The 18,101-nt window shown below is 55.3% G+C and overlaps 1 protein-coding gene across 1 annotated transcript in view; it reads right to left on the bottom strand.

Moving 5' to 3' along the window:
- Window positions 1-18,101, bottom strand: part of LTBP2 (latent transforming growth factor beta binding protein 2) — a 93,343-nt gene that overhangs the window by 4,085 nt on the left and 71,157 nt on the right. Inside the window, exons 17-34 of the mRNA XM_070416659.1 lie at window positions 17,962-18,090; window positions 15,340-15,459; window positions 9,617-9,736; window positions 8,423-8,545; window positions 8,076-8,201; window positions 7,516-7,641; window positions 6,614-6,736; window positions 6,390-6,515; window positions 5,926-6,048; window positions 5,084-5,215; window positions 4,683-4,808; window positions 3,983-4,126; window positions 3,459-3,650; window positions 3,284-3,367; window positions 2,506-2,649; window positions 2,022-2,159; window positions 1,774-1,941; window positions 1,165-1,446 (exon numbers count right to left, since the gene is read on the bottom strand). Coding sequence (XP_070272760.1) covers window positions 1,165-1,446; window positions 1,774-1,941; window positions 2,022-2,159; window positions 2,506-2,649; window positions 3,284-3,367; window positions 3,459-3,650; window positions 3,983-4,126; window positions 4,683-4,808; window positions 5,084-5,215; window positions 5,926-6,048; window positions 6,390-6,515; window positions 6,614-6,736; window positions 7,516-7,641; window positions 8,076-8,201; window positions 8,423-8,545; window positions 9,617-9,736; window positions 15,340-15,459; window positions 17,962-18,090 — 2,526 coding nt within the window. The remainder of the gene's footprint in view (window positions 1-1,164; window positions 1,447-1,773; window positions 1,942-2,021; window positions 2,160-2,505; window positions 2,650-3,283; window positions 3,368-3,458; window positions 3,651-3,982; window positions 4,127-4,682; window positions 4,809-5,083; window positions 5,216-5,925; window positions 6,049-6,389; window positions 6,516-6,613; window positions 6,737-7,515; window positions 7,642-8,075; window positions 8,202-8,422; window positions 8,546-9,616; window positions 9,737-15,339; window positions 15,460-17,961; window positions 18,091-18,101) is intronic.

The raw sequence follows: 18,101 nt of genomic DNA, 5'->3' as shown, positions 1-18,101 counted from the left end.
TACAGTTTTGGTTTTGTTGTGGTTGGTGGGAAGGTGTTTTGTTAAAACACTTTTTTTTTTTCTTCCTGCTGGGAGGGTATTGGCAGCAAAAGTAGATTACCCTTACTCAACACAAAGCAAAACTAGCAGGTCTGCCTAACCCACTTCTCTCTCTAAGCAACTCCCCACCCTGAAAAAGACGCCATCCCTAATCTCACTGCAGTCTGAATCAGTCAGGGAAGGTGGCTGTGCCTGTGGCAGGCACACTGGCAGATGCCAGGCCTGACTTCCTCATTAGACTCCATCCGAGTCCTGAGTGCTGGGGTCATTGCCACCTACAAACCAAGTCACCACAGTGGGCCTTCAAAGTGATTGTAGCCTGGCCAGCATGGTTCAGTGGTTGAGCATCAACCTATGAATCAGGAGGTCACAGGTTCGGTTCCCGGTCAGGGCACATGCCTGGTTTGGGGCTCGATTCCCAATAGGGGGTATGATTCTCTCTCATTATTGATGTTTCTATCTCTCACTGCCTCTCCCTTCCTCTCTGAAATCAATAAAATAAATACAAATAAAAAAGTGATTGTAAATCCCACCTGGCTGGTATAACTCAGTGGTTGAGCATTGACCTATGGACCAGGAGGTCACAGTTCGATTCCTGGTCAGGGCACAGGCCCAGGTTGCGGACTTAATCCCCAATAGGGGGCGTACAGGAGGCAGCTGATCGATGTCTCTCATCAAAGTTTCTATCCCTCTCCCTTCTTCTCTCAAATGAATAAAAACGTAAAAAAATAAATAAATGAAGTGATTGTAAATCCTGAGTTAACATTTCGGGTCACAAGTTTGAACTTGTAGAGCAGGCTGTCCTGTATACCTAAGGGTGAGGGAGAAAACTGGACAGTACGGTGTGTACCCGCTTTCTCCCACTCTCAGCTTCCTCCCGCGGGGAAGCTTTTGAGGTTGGGACGGTGGTGTCTGTGCCTCTGTGTCTCCTGTGCTAGCTTACGGGAGGGAGTTGTTCGGGTCCACCTTGGGCATGCAGAGTTGTCCCCTGAGCGACCCCTGTGAGGCCTTGGAGCACCTCCCCCTCCCTGTCCTCACCCTGCTGGCAGTGATTAGCAGGTGGAGGAGATGGAAGCAAAGCAACACTGGTGCCCACCTCTTCCCCATTTCTGCAGTAACACAGACCTGGGTGGCTGGCCACGTAGCGGGGCTGGAGTTCTGAGGGCTGCAGGGGAGACTCCAGGCCTGGTACGTGGTCTCCTGGGTGGCTGGCTGTGTTGGGGAAGGGCGGCTCAGGGATGGCGTCCTCGGGGCCCAGGTAGTTGTAGAAGGGGGCCCCGTCTGGGCCATAGAGGCTGTAGTGCAGGTCCTCAGACCCGGGGCCATACTCATAGCCTGGTCGGAAGTGGACCCCAGCCTCCCGCTCGGCTTCAATCCGGGCCACGTTGCACAGCTGAGCATAGACCTCTGTCAGGGAGGAGAGAGAGGGGAAGCTGGGCCCGGCTCCTGGCAGTGACAGCCTGGCGTGCTGTCCCCTGGCTCACTACCCCGGGGAGAGGGAGCACGCTGGGACCAGTGTCCTCTGAGAGCTCCTGGCCGTGCCCCACCGCCTGCCCCACTTTATTCCCAAACAGCAGGGACTGAAGACAGGGCCACTACTCCGGTTGCCCCAATCCTTTCTAACCCCCCCCCCCCCCCCGCCACCTCCCAAGGCGAGGACACTCTCCACCCTGAGGCCCAGCCGGCTCTGCAAGGTCTCCCCTCCCTCCGTGCAGGCGCAGGCCACCCTCTCACCAGAGCTCGTGGGGGGGCACAGGGCACACTGCTGGCTCCAGGCCTCGCCATCCTGGCAGCAGCATTCCGTGTAGGTGGTGCGGCGCCCGTGCAGGGGTTGGCTGCACACGTAATTGGTGACTTTTTTCCAGCAGATGTCCATGTGGATGTCATGGTCAGGCAGGTCCTCTGGTGGCACAGAAAGAGGCCCTTAAGCCCCCAGTCTAGGTCCACTCCCCCTGCGGCCCCACCATCCCAGGCCCACTGACCCATGCCACTGGTGCTGTTCACACAGCGCTGCTGGCTGAGGTCCAGGGTGAGGGGGGGGCTGCAGAAGCAGTGGAAAGAGCCCTCCGTGTTCACGCATTCGCCGTTCTCGCAGACCATGTCCTGGCACTCGTCATGATCTGTGGGGGCAGGAAGACAGGAACATATGGGGCAGTGCCAGGATGGCTTGCCCATGGACCACTTTCAGGGAAAGGGATTTGCTTGTAACTGATAAGGGAGAGGTAGCACCCTGCTTCCCCCTCTCCTGCCCCCAGCCCAGCCTGGGAGACCCCTCCCCAGGGTATTTTTCCAGCAGGTCCTCACATACCATCCCCGAAGTCCCCACAGCTCCCCTCACCTCAGACCTGCCTGCTGCAGCCAGAGGGTGTCTGTCCCTGGAAGGGGAACTCCCAGCAAGACAGGGGCTGGCTGGCAGGGCTGGGTGAGCAATCAGCTGTTGTGGGGGCAGGGGGAGTGTATCCTCACCCTCACACTTCCTGCGGGTGGCATCGTAGTGGTAGCCAGGATTGCACAGGCAGATGTAGCCGGGAACCGTGTTGAGGCACCGGCCATTCTGGCAGAGACCAGGCCCGAACATCACACACTCATCAGCATCTGTGGAGGGCAGGGCTGAGGTAAGGGCAGGTGAGAAGCAGCACCTGAGATTCAGGGCTCCAAAGCCAGGTTCCGGGTTTGAATCCTGGCCCTGCCACTTGCTAGCTGGGTAACTTCAGGCAACTTGCTTCAGTTCTTGCCTCAGTTTCCTACCTAAAAATGTAGAGACAACTAACCTCTTACAGTTGTTATGAGGATTAAAAGATTAATACATGTAAGGTGCTTAAAATAGTGCTTGGTTTTCTATCATTTCTTTCCCCAGCTCTGGGACTAGGGTGCTCACACCTAAACTACCCATTTGAGTGTGGGTTCCCCAAAGTTGCTGGCTTTGTAAGTGGGGCTGCCGCTGGCCTCTGCACAGGGCACTCCCCGCTCTTTCCCTGTGCCCTGACTGGGTTAGTCAACGCATCTTAGCTTGTTCCTAAAGGGTTCAGCCTCAGGGGAGCAGAAAAACCAAGGTGGGGTTGTATGAACACTCCAAGAGGAGCTCCGGTCAGAACTTCCAGCCCAAACTGCAGGTCACCAGCCCTAGGACAGGAGGGATGAAAGTGACCTGCATGCCATCAAGAGCTTCCCGGGACCTGCTGGGGGCCCCCTGGGTCCGCTCAGGTGAGTGGAGGTTGGGGAGCAGGATGTGCAGGGAGGTTACCTGTGTACGTGGTCTGTCCAAACACCCAAGCTCCTTCCACAGGGATGTAGCCTTTACCACTGGGGCAGATCTCGCTGAATTCGACTGTAGGGAAGCATCCGAGCTCAGAGAGAGGAGGGCTCTGTCCCCTTCGCTCGGTGTTACCCTGCAGGACTTAGGACCATTGGGGCTGTACCTGAGTCCTCGGCTGGGCAGAGGTCACAGGCGTCTCCCCAGCTGGCACCCTGGGTGCAGCAGCACTCTGCCTGCGTGGTGTTCCGGCCCAGAAGGCGGGAGCAGGGCGGCTGGTCTTTGTGCCCAGAGTAGCATTCCATGCGGACGGGGCCTGAGAGGTGGTCCCCTGGCGGGGCCTCGGGGATGCTCTGACCTGTGTGTGATAGAGGCCCCTTGTTATTATCTGTTCATGGCCCTCTGGGACGCCCTAGCCTTTACAAATTTAACATTTAAATACCACTTGACAGTGCACAAAATGCTCTTACCTGTATTTCCTCACTTGATGCTCTCCACAGCTCTATGTGGGGAGCATCATTACCATCAGCGCCTCTTACAGACAGGCAATCGAGATAGAAAAGCTAGGACATACCACACCTCCAGCTACCCTACCCCTGCCCACACCGCCCCAGTCCGGGCCCAGGCTCCCTCTCAGGAGCTGGAGAATGGCTGTGCGTAATGGCTGGGTGGGGTCTGGAGCAGGCTCACCTGCAGCCCCCCGTGGGTGGCAGTGCCCCTCCTGAGCATCGTACTCCTCCAGGTCGCTGGCGCAGAGGCACAGGAAGGAGCCCTCCACGTTCTCACAGAGCGCCGCCCCGCACACAGCCAGCATGAGCTCACACTCGTTCACGTCTGCCAGGCGTGAGGACAGGCTCGTGGGTGGAGAAGAGGCAGCCCACGCCCTCTGCCCCTGCCTCCAGCCTCGGGGGCAGATACTTAGCCCCTCAAGCAAAAGAGGCTGGGTCTTGGGGGAAGAGCAGGAATGGGTATGAGTTCGCAAGAAGGAGGTACAGATGAACAGGGCATGGGAAGAGGGAGAGAAGGGTGGCAGACAGGGTCACTAAATGGACAGAGAAGAAGGGTTCCTCCCTCTGCGCATTCTCTGACCGACATGCCTCTTGAGACCCCGAGGTCTCTGGAGAAGGGTGGCGCCTTCATGAATGTGCCTGCTCCCCCTGGCAGACTGTGGCCATGCTTCCCCTACCCACCTGGCCCAGGGGTGTAGCTGACATCTCCCTTCCTTGCCCACTCTATGAGGACCCATTATGGAGCCGTGTGACCATGACCATGTCAGGAGGAGGGCCTAGGGCCTCTCTCCAGGATAGCCACGACCTGTGGAACTGGGACAAAGGGCCCGAGGGCCTCCCCTTCCCTGGCCCAGAGCCTAGCTACCCCCCAGGCTTCTCACCCACACAGTCCCAGCCGGAGGACGAGGTCTCGAAGCCCTGGTCACAGAGGCAGCGGAAGGAGCCCTCCGTGTTGTCGCAGAAGCCGTGGCTCCCGCACACCGTGTCGTTGGCACACTCGTCTATGTCTGTGGGACAGTGGAGACTAGAGTGGAGGGTGTGCTCTGTGCACTCTCTTTATTTGTTAGGAATACTTACTTATTCAGTCTATTAGCACCAAGATCTGTGAAAAGTAACTCCTAAACACAGGACAAGAAAACTAACATTCCTCTTCAGTTTTTGTGCAAGCCCTGCTATACGGAAAATATACGAACTTTCAAACAGCTGCAGAAATAATGTCCTCAGGGGAAAATGAGAACTAGGTGCTTCAGCCCCCCCACCTCGGACCCCCCTCCCTACTCACCTATGCAGTCTCCAGAGGGGGCCAGGTGGAAGCCAGGCTGGCAGCCCAGGACACAGCGGTAGGAACCAGGGTTATTCTCACACCGCCAGGCCCCACACACCGGGTCTCCGTGGTCCTCGCACTCGTCAATATCTGTCCCCAGAGCCACGAGAGGAGACAGGAGTGGCCAGGTGACTGCTCTGGCCCCACCTTCCCAGCATCCCCAGGCCATGCCCCACAACCTCTGGGGTCCCTGATCTCTTCCAAATTACTGTGATCAGGTCACCCCCCAAACATCAAGTTCAGGGTCATTTCCCCTGACCCAGCAGGGATGGACATCTAAAAGAGTTCTACGCTATTTAGAAAAGCACCGAGCTCTTAGCCTCCTTTCCCCCACCCGTCTGCCGATAGTGGAGCACTTTATACTTCTCTGTGTATAAAACCTTCACCAAAGTGTATTACAGCGAGTTATCTTCGTATCTGTCTCCCTTGCTCAATTTCAAGATTGCCCGTAACTGTCTGTTTGTCCTAGCAGAAGGCACTGAACCCAGCAGGTGTTTAATAAATGTCTATTGAATCAGTTTGGCTTTAAAAACTGGATTGTGTGCTCTGCTCACACAAGGGTGATGACTGTCTTCATTCTGTCATCTGCGCACAGTCCCCGAGTCAGCAGAGGCTCAATAAATGCATCATCCATCCGGTGATGCATGTGTGGAAAGTGCCTGCTTCCAGGAAGCTGCAGTTCCTGGTCCCAGGGAGCTGAGGACTGGGTGGTGGTGGTGGTGGGGGGGGCGGGCGGGGGGGGGGGGGGGTAGGGGCAGATATGGGGGCAGAGCCTGCCCATTCCCTCCTGAAACCCTTACCCACACACTCCCCGCTCTCCGGGGAGGGCTGGAAACCAGTCTCACACAGACAGTCGAAGGAGCCTTCGGTGTTGACACAGTGTCCTCCCAGACACCGGTCTGTGACTGCACACTCGTCCACATCTATAACAGGGACATCTGTCAGCCGATCCAGCCACAGCTCCCTAGACCCTGGGCCCCACGTAGCCCATAGGAGAGCCATGGAGTGGCTCAGGGTAGGAAAGGGCTCAGGGTTTGAGGAAGAGTCCAGAGCTGGAAGCCAGAGGCCAGGCTGGGGGGAGGAGCCCTGGAACTGGGGCTCTGTCAAGGGGAGAAGGGTGACACTCAAAGAGTTCAGAGCGTGCATTATGGTCAGCCTCCCATCTTCCCTTCCCTGGGTGGGACCAGGAGCATTTTATTTCCGTCCTCTAGCCTGTAGCGCCCCCTGCTGCTGACAAGCGGACATGGACAAGTTGGCTTCTCACCCTGGCAGCGGGTGCCTCCCTCTGCGCTGACAAAGCCAGGGGCACAGAGACAGAAGAAGGACCCATGGCTGTTGAGGCACTCGCCATGGGGTGCGCAGTACTCCTCTCCCACGCACTCGTCCACATCTGCAGGGAAAAGACAGGCAGTGGTATCCCCTGGGACTATTCCCACCTCCCCACACACTCACTGCCCCCGTCCCCGTGGGGAGACCTGAGCCGCTCACCCTCACACACAGTGCCATTGGCCAGCTGGAAGCCCGGGGGGCAGAGGCACTGGTAGGAGCCAGCCGTGTTCTTGCACTCGCCTCCCCGGCAGTTGCTCTGGAGGTCTTCACACTCATCCACGTCTGCAGGGTCACACGGGAGGAAGGAAGCCCATGGCAGTGCCTCCCAAGGACAGACACCAAGGGGGAGGGCCCCAGGGGGCCTGCCACCTGCCCGAGGAGTCTGGCCCCATGGAGGCATCACCCGCTTGCAAAGCAGCCCAGCTTGGAGAGCCTTTGGGCAGAGGATGACTGACACTCCCTCCACTTCTGCCCCAGCCCGGCAGGCTCCGCTGCCTCAGGCTGGGCTTCTCCAGCTGCCCATACAGTGCCCGCCTTGAGGACACTTGGCCTCTCTCAGCAACCCTGGCCTATGTTGGTCACACCCCAAGGCCCTTATGGCTCAGATTTTACTGAGAAGCAACAGGAACACAAATGAGAACTAAATCAAGGAAACAGATACACAGAACCTGAGAAGATAACAGAAACTAGATTCTTCAAGTTGGCCTACAGATCCCCTGGTACAGGCCAGGGTTTTTCAAAATAGAGTTCCAGTGCCCATCCTTAAGAGGAACCCTTGGGGAGCTTGTTAGAAAACAGATCCCACTCCCACCCTATATCAGAGGTTAATTTGGCAGGTCTGGGGCAAGGCCTGGGGAGCTGCCCCCCCTCCCCAGCGATGCCGATGCGTGCTGAAGCATGTGACCCAGGGCTCACCAGCCCCCGGCCCCAGATCTGCAGGTGTGGACATCTGAGGTGGATAGAGGGGCCCCTAGTCTGGGAACAGCCCCTGCTGTGTCCCAGCCACTCCTTTCTCTAAGGGTGATGGCTTGGTCTCCCTCCTCTGCCACAGGGGCTCTTACCTTCACAGGTGTGGCCCCGGGGGCTGGGCCGGAAGCCCTGGTCACAGTCCCTGCAGGAGAAGGAGCCGGCAGTGTTGGTGCAGACTCCTGAGGGGCAGACTCCCGGGAAGGCGCACTCGTCTAGGTCTGGGGTAGACAGCAGCTGTCACCTGGGGGCTGGGGAGGGCTCCCTCCACATGGTCAGGCAGGAACCTCCCAGGCCTCTGGCTGCCCTCTCTGAGCGTGTAGGACTCTCTCCAGGCCCCTGGGGAAGGGCAGCCCTGGCTGTGGACTTCTAGGGCAATCTCAGCACCCCTTCCCCAGAATGCTCCTGGGCAACTCTACCATCAGCTTCCCTCTGGTCTCAAACTCCCCTTTCCTCCTGTCCTCACCTCTAAACTTGAGGATTATGACAGTAGAATCTCTCCTTGGGGCCAAGTCCATATATAGGGTCTTCTAGCCTAACCTGGAGACCCTCAGCATTAGCCCAAAGCTAGGGGACAAATGCAGTGTTTGGTGGGAGGTAGGAGGGACTATATTACATTCTCGGTCCCTCTCTGCCACCCCCTCCCCAGGGTTACCTTCACAGGCAGTGCCTTCTTCATTCACCCAGTACCCACTGTCGCAGGCTGAGCAGGCGAAGGAGCCCTCCGTGTTGAGGCAGAGGCCTGTGGGGCACGAGGCCCGGCTGGCACACTCGTTGACATCTGAAACAGGCCATGAGTGCTGTGTGGGACTCTGCAGGACAGACGTGCCAGGACAGCAGACTGACAGGTGGGTGGGGACAGGGGAAAGGCCGGGACTTGCAGCGATGTGTTAGGTAGCATGGTTGGGATGCGGGACCAGGGTGGACTGGGAGTGTGTGTACAGAGGGAAGGAGCTGCGGGCTGGTGAGCTGTGGAGGAAGCCTGCTTCAGCATCTTTGTACCTTGGCAGCTCTTCTCATCTGAGGTGACCTCGTAGCCCTTCTCACAAGAGCATCTGAAGGAGCCCTCCAGGTTGTGGCACCTTCCATGGGCGCAGACCCCAGGGGTCAGACACTCGTTCACATCTGTGGGGAGAAGTCCAGGGTAGCGAGCTGGCCTCCTCTCCTCCAGGCAGTTCCTAGTCAGGCTTAGAGGATCTCCATCATGAGGCCAAGGAACCACCATGCAGAGGACCCAGAGGCCACCTTGCGAAGGCCACGAGGTCATTCCTGCTCCTGGCCCCACTCACCCAGGCAGGGCAGATTGCCCTTCACACGGAGCTCACTTCATCTCTAACTAGTAACATTGAGAACCTTGCATGTGTCCCAGAAAAGGGGGCAGGTCCCTCAGCCCTGGTTCGGCCCCTCCCAGGATACCCGGAGTGAAGTGTCCAGGACCCGGGACTCACCTTCCAGTGGTCCCGACCCTCTCTGGCTTCCTACTTGCCAACATTCTATGAGCTCATGTTCCCAGCCTCACAACCAGCTCCTCTAGGTGAGTGGGCCATGCAGAGAAGGCCAAGCTCTGCCTGGGTGGCTAAAGGGCAGTGTCAAGGGCCTGGGAAATGTCTGCCCTCTCCAGAGCCTCAAAGCATCTATTCACAGCCCAGTCCCTCCTGGCATTCTGCACCCCGACCCTCCTTCCTGCAGGGGCGGAGGGAAAAGAGCATTCCTCCTACAGCTGACACGCAGCCCCCTCTGCAGAGAGAAGAGCACCCACTGTCCAGTTGGGCGGTGCTGTCTAGATACTGCTGTTGGGATGCAGGGGAGCCGAAGACCCCTCCTCCCAGGAAACGACAGCAGGGCCTGGCTGCCAGCTCACATCACCAGAGTCAGCCTCTGCCTAAGATGCTTTGGCACTTTGCTCTACCCAGGATCCAGCCTCAGAGGCTTCCGGGACCTTGGGCTGTAGCTCCCGAACGGATATGACCCAGGAGCCAATGTGGCCCCCGCCCTAGCTGATTCAGAGAGCGGAGCATCAGTAACTGAAGCACACCCACCGCATGCCCAACGTCATCTGGGAACCCAGCCGGCTCACGAAGGACAATAGCCTCCAAACCGTGTCCCTCTGCCCACCTCGTTCTCTCCCTGTGTGTGGGCTCAACCAGAGGTCCCAGGCCAAACAGTCCTCTTAGTACCTTGGCAAGCAGCCCTCACCTACACAGCTCCCACTCAGGCCTCTGTAGCCCTCCTCGCAGGCCAGGCAACTGTAGGAGCCGGGGGAGTTGACGCATCTCCCATCAGGGCAGGTGCCAGGGTGACGGCATTCGTCGATATCTGCAAAATAGCAGCCCCTCCCTTGGTCATCCCTGGGAACCACAGCACATGGGGAGGTCTGTGAGGAAGCAAATCCTGACAACTGCCCTTGGTTGGGAGGAAAGAATGTCAGTTTCTGTACAGATGGAAAGTAGGAAAAAGTGAGTGTTGTCCTGTGTTCCCAGATCCGCTTTCCACCCACTGTCCTGGACAAAGAGAGAGGTGGAAGAGCTTTAGGAAGGGAGATTCCCTGGGTGGGTGCAGAGGCTGTGGTTGCCACTAGCTGTGGGAGGGTGAGTCCATATCCAGGGCCTCAGGTGATCTGATCGAGTTAAGAAGGTTCTAGCACAGGGAGAGACCTCTGGGTTGGGGCTGCTTAGTGAGCTGGGCTGTTGGAAACAGCCTTTTTAAAAAAAAAAAAAATTAAATTCTTTATTGTTGAAAGTATTACATATGTCTCCTTTTTACCCTCATTGACTTCTCCTTGGCCGCTCCCACCCCACAGCACATGCCCTCACCCCCCCTACTGTCTGTGTCCATTGGTTATGCTTATATGCATGCATACAAGTCCTTTGGTTGATATCTTACCCCTCACTATCTCCCCTGTCTTCCCTCTGAGGTTTGATGATCTGTTTGATATTTCTATGTCTCTAGATCTATTTTTGTTCATCAGTTTATGTTGTTCGTGATAGTACACAAATGAGTGAGATCATGTGATATTTATCTTCCCCCTGCTGGCTTATTTTGCTTAGCATAATGCTCTCCAGGTCCACCCATGTTGTTGCGAATAGTAGTTCTTTCTTTTTTATAGCAGCGTAGTATTCCATTGTGTAGATGTACCATAGTTTTTTAATCCACTCATCTGCTGATGGGCACTTAGGCTGGGAACAGCCTTCTTATTTCCCTTGATGAACTCCTGTGTTTTGTTTGTTTGTTTGTTTTGTTTTTTATAAGTGGTGACAATTACTGGGATTGTATGTGCTTGGCACTGCAAGCCCCAGAATAGATCACCAGCTAGGTGATGAAGGCAAAATGGGCTTCCTGTACCAGAAAATGAGGACTGAAGAGGACCCCTAGTCTTTGATGTGACCAAGACCAGCCCTGAGGCTGATGCAGAGCTAAGGGTGGATATTGGCAAGATTTCTATGCTGGAGAGAAGACTTCTTCCAGCCAAGGACCATGTAGAGCTCCCAGCACCCATGCTGAGCGAGAAAGGATGAGCCCGAGCACCAACCAGACAAGCAGGGGAAGAGGGGACCCAGGAGGGAGAGGAGCAGCAGGCTGTGGTTACCACTAGCTGTGGGAGGGAGAGTGACAACAAGGAGGAGGATGGATATCTTGCTCCCAGGAACTGCACACAGGGTTCTTCCCCATGTGACTTGGCATCTCGGAAGTCCATATCCAAGACCCCAGGGGATCTGGCTAAGCTAGGAAGGTCCTAGCACAGGGAGAGAACTCTGGGTTGGGGCTGCAGGAAAACACTATACTCCTCCAGCCCAGTGTCAAGGCTCCCGGTCCTGACACACAGGTTGACTGAGCTCCAAAAGAAACATGGAGGTTTACTCTCCCTAAGTGGGTAACTGTCGTTGTCTTGGAGGAAGTCTACCTGCTTATGCAGATTCAGAGGCCCTACTGCTCAGGAGGAAGACCTCCTCAGCCCCATGGAGGAAATGCAGAAGGGAGGGCCAAGGGTCAGACATGGGCTTTCTGCCAAGGGACTAAAGGCAGATGTCATTATAGAACAGGACATGGGTACTGCAGTGGAGGTTGAAAATAAGTGTCTCCTGAGGTTGTGTGGCCTGTAGGAGACCAGACACATTAAAGCCCTCTGTCTTCAGGGCCCTCTCAAGACCAAAATTTCATCCTGAGGGTCCTGAAGAAGAAGACATTCCATTCACAGGGCAGGTGGTTAGTCAGGTGATATCTGCAAGGAGATACTGAGAACTCCTACGTAATCTTGGGGACACTGAGACAAGGCTCACCTCTGGAAAGAGGGCAGCCAAGAGCTCTAGTTGGGTGTGGTGACACCAAGCTAAACTATTCTAAGGGTTTCTGTAAAGACAGAGATGGAGAGAATGAGACAGAGAAGGAGGGAATGAAGGATCTAAGACCACCACTTTGGCCACCCAGGAGACAGCAGCCAGCACCATGGCCTACTGGCCTTGGCTGAGGTACTAGAAGGAGGCTGGACCAAGCCACTGGGAATGATCCCTTCTTCAGGAAGGCGAGACTTCAGGGATGAAGAGAAGGAGAACAAGGGGAGGCAAGGATCCTCCTCTAAAACCACACTGAGAAAAAAATGAAGTCTTCAGATCTCGCCTACAGGTTTCAGGCAGTGTAGGAAGGAGATTAGATTTGCCAGCGGCAAAAACCCCTGAGGTCTGTCCTGTCCCAAATTATTTGGGCACATCTGCGGAGGCAGTGCACTAAGTGTGTGATTTATGGACCAAGGCATTTAATTGTGTGCAACGCTGCAGAGCGCTCTTTCTGTTCTATAATGACATCTTCTGTCCACATTCAAGACAGAGATGGAGAGAATGAAGAGGACCCCTAGTCTTCGATGTGACCTTCGATGTGGCTATTCCTTTAGCTTGGTTCTAGAGCTAGGAAACCCAGCTGACCCATGATGGACATGTGGCATTGGTATAAAGTTTGCTGTCTTCTGGGAACGTTTGAGATCTTGCTCCCAGCATATGTCATCAGTTTGGCTCAAATGAACTCATAAACATTTTTTAAAAAGTTTGCTGTGTTCTAAGTTGCTAAGATTGGAGTTGTTGGTTAGTACAACATAACCTCATGTATCCTGGGAGGCCACGGCTGCCTTCCTTCCTCAGAGCCCCAGCCAGCGATGATCACATCTGAGAGGTCTGTTGGCAAGTGGCAGAGGGAGGGCAGAAGAGCAAAGCAGCCCTTAGTCTCCACCTGAGCCAGGAAAGGCCTCTTCTAAATGGGAGCCATTAGCTGACCAATCAAAAGGAGCCAGATAAAGATTCTGCATGAAGTGGTGGCCACATCTAACCAGTCCCTGTTAAAGGCACTGCCTCTATTGTCACCAGATTTACGGAGGCTGTTCCATTAACCTTTTGGTGCCTGGAGTGGAGCCTGATTTTCTGCCTAGTCTAGGGTTTGAATTTTTATTTTTAATATATTTTTTATTGATTTCAGAGAGGAAGGGAAAGGGAGAGAGAGATATATATATAAACATCAATGATGAGAGAGAATCATTGATCGGCTGCCTCCTGCATGCCCCCTACTGGGGATTGAACCCACAAACCGAGCTCAATGTGCCCTGACCAGGAATCAAACAGTGACCTCCTGGTTCATAGATCGACGCTCAACCACTGAGCCACATCAGCCAGGGCTAGGGTTTGAATTTTAATCTAAGATTACGGTATGTTTTGGTAGGTTTCACCCTGGTCATGAGGGTGGGAGCTATCATTCTTACTTATTGTTATATCCCTAGCCCATGGCTGGGACACAGCTGGCACTCCCCAAATGTTTGTGGATCAAACAATGAGACCATGTGACTAAAACTTCACACCCTCTTGGTATGAGCCTGCTGAAGAGACCCCAGAAGACCCATGGAAGCAGTCACTCCAGGGACCAGCTTGCCAACCTCCTGTCCACACTGGGAGAATTCCAGAGCTTCTCCACCAGCGCCCCAGCCTTCACACCAGGAAATGGAAGGGCGCCCGCCCCTGCTCCTTGAGAGAAAGCAGGGTGGGAGGTGCTTAATCAGGGGCTAGAGGCTCAGGTGACCTTGGATGTGGGTGGGGGAGAGCAAAGCGCTGGCAGTCTGCAGGGGAATGGAACCCCTTTCCGTGGGAACCCAGAGTCTTGGTACAGAAGACATGCCATTGAGACTTTGGATGGGCTGCTGTCCAGACCACTCAGGCCTTTCAGCAGAGACTTTGAGTTTAGGTAAAGAGAGTGGTTTCTCAGTTGGAAAAAGAAGAAAGAAGGAGAGGAAAGTGACTGGGCTCCGGGGTGCAGGGCCGGGTCTGTGGTTACTGATGGAAACCTGGAGACGTGTGCAGGCTGCATCAGTCTTTCTTTCAACAGCTTCAGTGTCTGCCCTGGGCTGGAGCTCAGCCTGGCCTCCCAGCTGAGGTGTGTGTCTGGAACCTTTCCTCTGGAAGGGGAGGGGACAACCCAGAGGTGTGATCTGGGACATGGGGGCGGGGGGAGGGGGCCTAGATGTGAAAAGGAGTGGGGCTCTCAGATAGTAACACTTCTCCGTGTTCACCAAGGGTCTGCATGTGCACCTTGTATGGCTTATTCCGTCCTCACTAGAGCCTCTGAGAGGCCATGATGGTTTCAATTTTCAGACCTTGAGACAAGAGCCAAACCCAAGCCTGCCTCCACCAGACCCTGTGCCCCTATCATGGACTGGTTAGCATATATCTGATCTTTTTAATGTCCTGGTGTTTGCTTGGTTCATTTCCTTTAGTTTTGCTTTTCTTTTTAATAAAGTCTAAGGTCAAATTCATATGTGAGGCTTAAGTGAGGCCATCTGACAGATACCTAGCATACTACCTGGCACATGGTAGGCACCGATCAAATGCAAATGCAACTCCCTTCACTCTCCATTCTCCTGGGGGTGCCAGGCTGCCTGTCTCCATGTGCTAATGAAAACAAGGGGCTCTGGCTTTGATCGTGCAGCCTTGAGTTTTAAAGGGGGAGCACCAAGAGGAAGGCATTGAGAGTGGAAGGTAACATACCGGGGGGCAGGGGTGTAGCGCTCAGTTTTCTGTCCTACAGCCCCAGCCACCTTGGCTAGGGCCTTCTAGGACTCTGGACTTCGCTTCTGTAGTCATGCATTGGGAAGCGAGGCTTGCCCTTCACAAGGCACACATGCTTACCCCTCACCTCCATGACCCTCTGAATCCAGGCAAGTTCTGGCCAGGAAAAGCCTGGAGGCTGGGAGGAGGCTGGGCCTAACCTCAGATCTGGTGCAAGATTTCTCTCCAGAGAGAACCTTGAATTACCCTCCTGTATTCCTTTCTCAGCCAGTCTTAGAAACACATAACCCAAGCCTCTTACAGGCATTTGATACCCAAGCCTGGCAGGGAGGTGGTAGTGGCAGAGCTGCCAAGAGGTGGCATAATAGTGGCAGGTTCAAGCCAGTTGGCAATGTCACAGCCACATCTTGGCCTGAAAAGTGGAGTAAGGATAGGGGCTCATTCATTCTTTCAACTAAAATTCGTTGGGGTGTCCAACACATAGACAGTTATCATGGGTTGTTGAGGATATGGTCCAGTTCCAAGGAGCTCACAGCCTACATGCTTTAGCAAGAAGGCCAAGGTTGAGGCCCAGGTGCCTCCCAGATAGATTGATTCCTTCTCTCTGCACAAGGAGAGTACCATGACTCACGGTGAGGGGCACAGGAATACACGGGGATGTTCCGGGGTCTCATGTACATAAACTTGCTTCAGGGGGCAGGCAGGACGCCAAAATACTGCTGAGGGGATGGAAGAGCTCAAAAGTTCCCAGACAGGCCTCTGTCCATAGGAGTGGGCTTGGCATCAAGGGGCCCTATCCCATCAGGGACAAGCAGAAAGGGGAGTTGGGGCAATCAGTGCATGGGAAGGACAGGAGATGGTGGGTGGCACCCACTTCCTTACCTTGGCAGTGTCCCTTCCTGACCATGATGTAGCCCTGATCACACTCGCAGTGGTAGGAGCCCTCCGTGTTGGTGCACCGCCCACCACGGCACGCCTCCAGCTGCTCACACTCGTCTATGTCTGCAAACACACGGAAAAGGCCTGAGCTGGAGCCAGCCCTGCAGGGGGTCCGGGGACATTCCCTTCAGAGGCCAAGGACAAGGACACCCATGCTGAGGCCCAGGAGGGGAAGGCATCCTTGCTGTGCCATGATTGGCAGGGGCTTCTATGCCAGGTCTGAGACTGACTTAGCTCAGGCCCCGCAAACTCTTGAGTTCCTTTCTCCGAGGGAGGCTACTTCTGGGGCCCATGGGGACCCTATAGCTGTCTTCTCAACACAATGCAAGGGCTGGCCTTGAGGTCAGGTGGCCACAGGGCGTGATCTGAGGAAGCCAACAGTCCCCCTCCTGACCCCAATACATCCCCTGTAGTGATCTGGTCCTAGAATTCTTACAGCCTCCTTAAAGGTTAAGGATTAAGCAGCAAGTGAGAGACAGCATGTCGGGCAGCTGAGGGACTATCAGTGAGGCTTATTCCATTGTCCCAAAGCAGACTAGTGCCCATGATGGCTCAAAAGCCCAATCCTGCTCATGCCACTCCCTTGCTTAACCTCTATCAAGGTTCTCCACTGCTCAGCCTGGCCTCAGTTTTCTATATTCACCAAACCCCACTTATTTTAAGTATTTAATAGTCAAATCATTTATATTAATCAATTATATTTATATTATTCGAATTCTAGAAATTGCACATTCATGAAATAATTCATAAAGTAAATAATTACAATACTGACATATTGTTTTCTGAGACTGGTAACATTTGGAAGTGTTCTCCTGGGTAAGGCCTCGTTACGTGGCAGCCAGACCCCACTGGGAGACAGCTGACCTCGAGATCCTTCCCTCCTCTCCCAGCTGTCAGGTCTGGCAGAGACATCCCGGACACCCAGGCTGGCACTCAGCAGAACCCCTTATCTGGGCCAGTCCTGGTGACACCATTCCCTGCCGCAGCCAGCGCCCAGGGCTGGGCCTGCCGAGAGCAGTGCCTCTGGCCCACAGCACTGCCAAGGCCCTGAAGCCTAGAGATGCCCCCTGCCCCAGCCTCTCCCCTCGCCAGCTCCAGTTGTTGGGAGCACTGCTGCCTGGGTCACTTCCCCAAAAGCCAGTTGAGCGAATCGCCACCCTCTGCCTTCAGAGCCTGTGGGACAGCGTCCAAGCACTTCAGCCTGGCACTCATGACAATTCACCACTGGCCTCCGCCCCTGCCACTTCCTCCCCATGCCCCGCACCCTCGTCACACTGGATTTGGCATTATTCCCAGAACGCGCAGGCCTGTCCACTACCCTGCTCCCTGCAGAAATGGTTCCCTCTCCCTGGAATACCCTCCACGCCCCCCAGTCCTTCACTTTGTGTGTAAGGGAGGGTGTTGTTGGAAGCAAAGCTCTGCCACAACTAGATGTGAGGCCCCTGGGTGTTTCAATCCACCTCTCTGAGCCTCAGTTTGCTAAACTATAAAATGGGTATAAGGATTTCTCTTGCACGGGGTTGGGATAATGAGCTTCATAAAGCACTTAGGACAGAGCCAGCATGTATGGAGTGCTCATGCGATGGTTCTGCCCCAGCTCAAACACGCCCAGAGGGAAACCTTCCCATTCTTCCACACAAACCAGTTGTTTCCTCACGCCCTGGGGCCACCATTCAGTCTTACTCTTCCCACTGTCCCCAGAGCTTACACGGCTCCTGGCACATAGGTGCTCAGAGCTTGAGTGCTGAATGAATGATGCACTTAAGTCTCCCAGCCACAGATTAAAGAAGTGGTGTGTCTCCTCTGCTCCCTTTCCTCCCACAATCGGCGAGGGGACCAGGTCCTGGAGGGTTAGAGCCCGAGGGGTCCCTAGCAATGGGAGGACACACAGCTTTCCGGAGCGGGCCTCGAGGGACTGCTGGGCTGCCCGGGCCAGAACCACAATGTGGGCCCCCAGAAGGCAGTGCCATTCCCCAGGAGAAGAACCCAAATGGGTTAAGAATCTCAAGTCCCGGCTTGGAAAGCGCTGCCTCATGTTCTCTGTGGTCTCTTCTGTGAAGACGCGTGTATCCCAGTGTGATGGCTGCACGTTAAAGGGCCCGTGTTGGAGGCACCGTTATCCCCCAGGGCTTCCTTGGGGAGCTCAAAGCCTTGCAGGCACCAGCTGCAGAGGACCCACGCGCCTCTCCCGGAGGCACGGTCTCACCCCCGTCTGCCGGGGTCTCACTCGGCATCCTCAGGGGTCGCCCTCCTTACCACAAGGAAAGCAGCTCCTTGTCGCTCAGAATGTGGGGGCCTAGCTGTCAGTCCTCCTCCCCCTGGACCCTCACACTCGGGGCTTTACCCACAGCTCCCTGAGCCTTGGGGCATGCCGCTGCTTTTCAGATTCTGACCTCTCAAGTCCGGTGTCAGGGGAGTCGGCTTTCTCCCAGGTCCTGCTCAGAGCCCTGGTCTTGGTTCCCTGGGCCCCGCACTCCCGCAGAGCTGAGTGCTGACAATGCCTGGATCCTCTTCCACTTCAGCTCTCTGAGGGGTCCTGTGCCCATCCCAAGGGCAAGGGCTTACCTTGGCATTCCCGCGTGGTCCCTGAGGTGGCCGGTGTGTAGCCAGGGTAGCAGAGGCAGGAGTAGGAGCCCACATGGTTGACACAGCGCCCTTTCCCCATGCAGGGGTCCCTCAGACACTCATTGTCATCTGAGCAGAGG

This window comes from Myotis yumanensis, unplaced genomic scaffold, assembly GCF_028538775.1.
Source record: "Myotis yumanensis isolate MYYU_CA2020_CCGP unplaced genomic scaffold, mMyoYum1.0.hap1 SCAF_1, whole genome shotgun sequence".
In the NCBI taxonomy this organism is placed as follows: domain Eukaryota; kingdom Metazoa; phylum Chordata; class Mammalia; order Chiroptera; family Vespertilionidae; genus Myotis; species Myotis yumanensis.
This window is presented reverse-complemented; position numbering and strand designations above follow the sequence as displayed.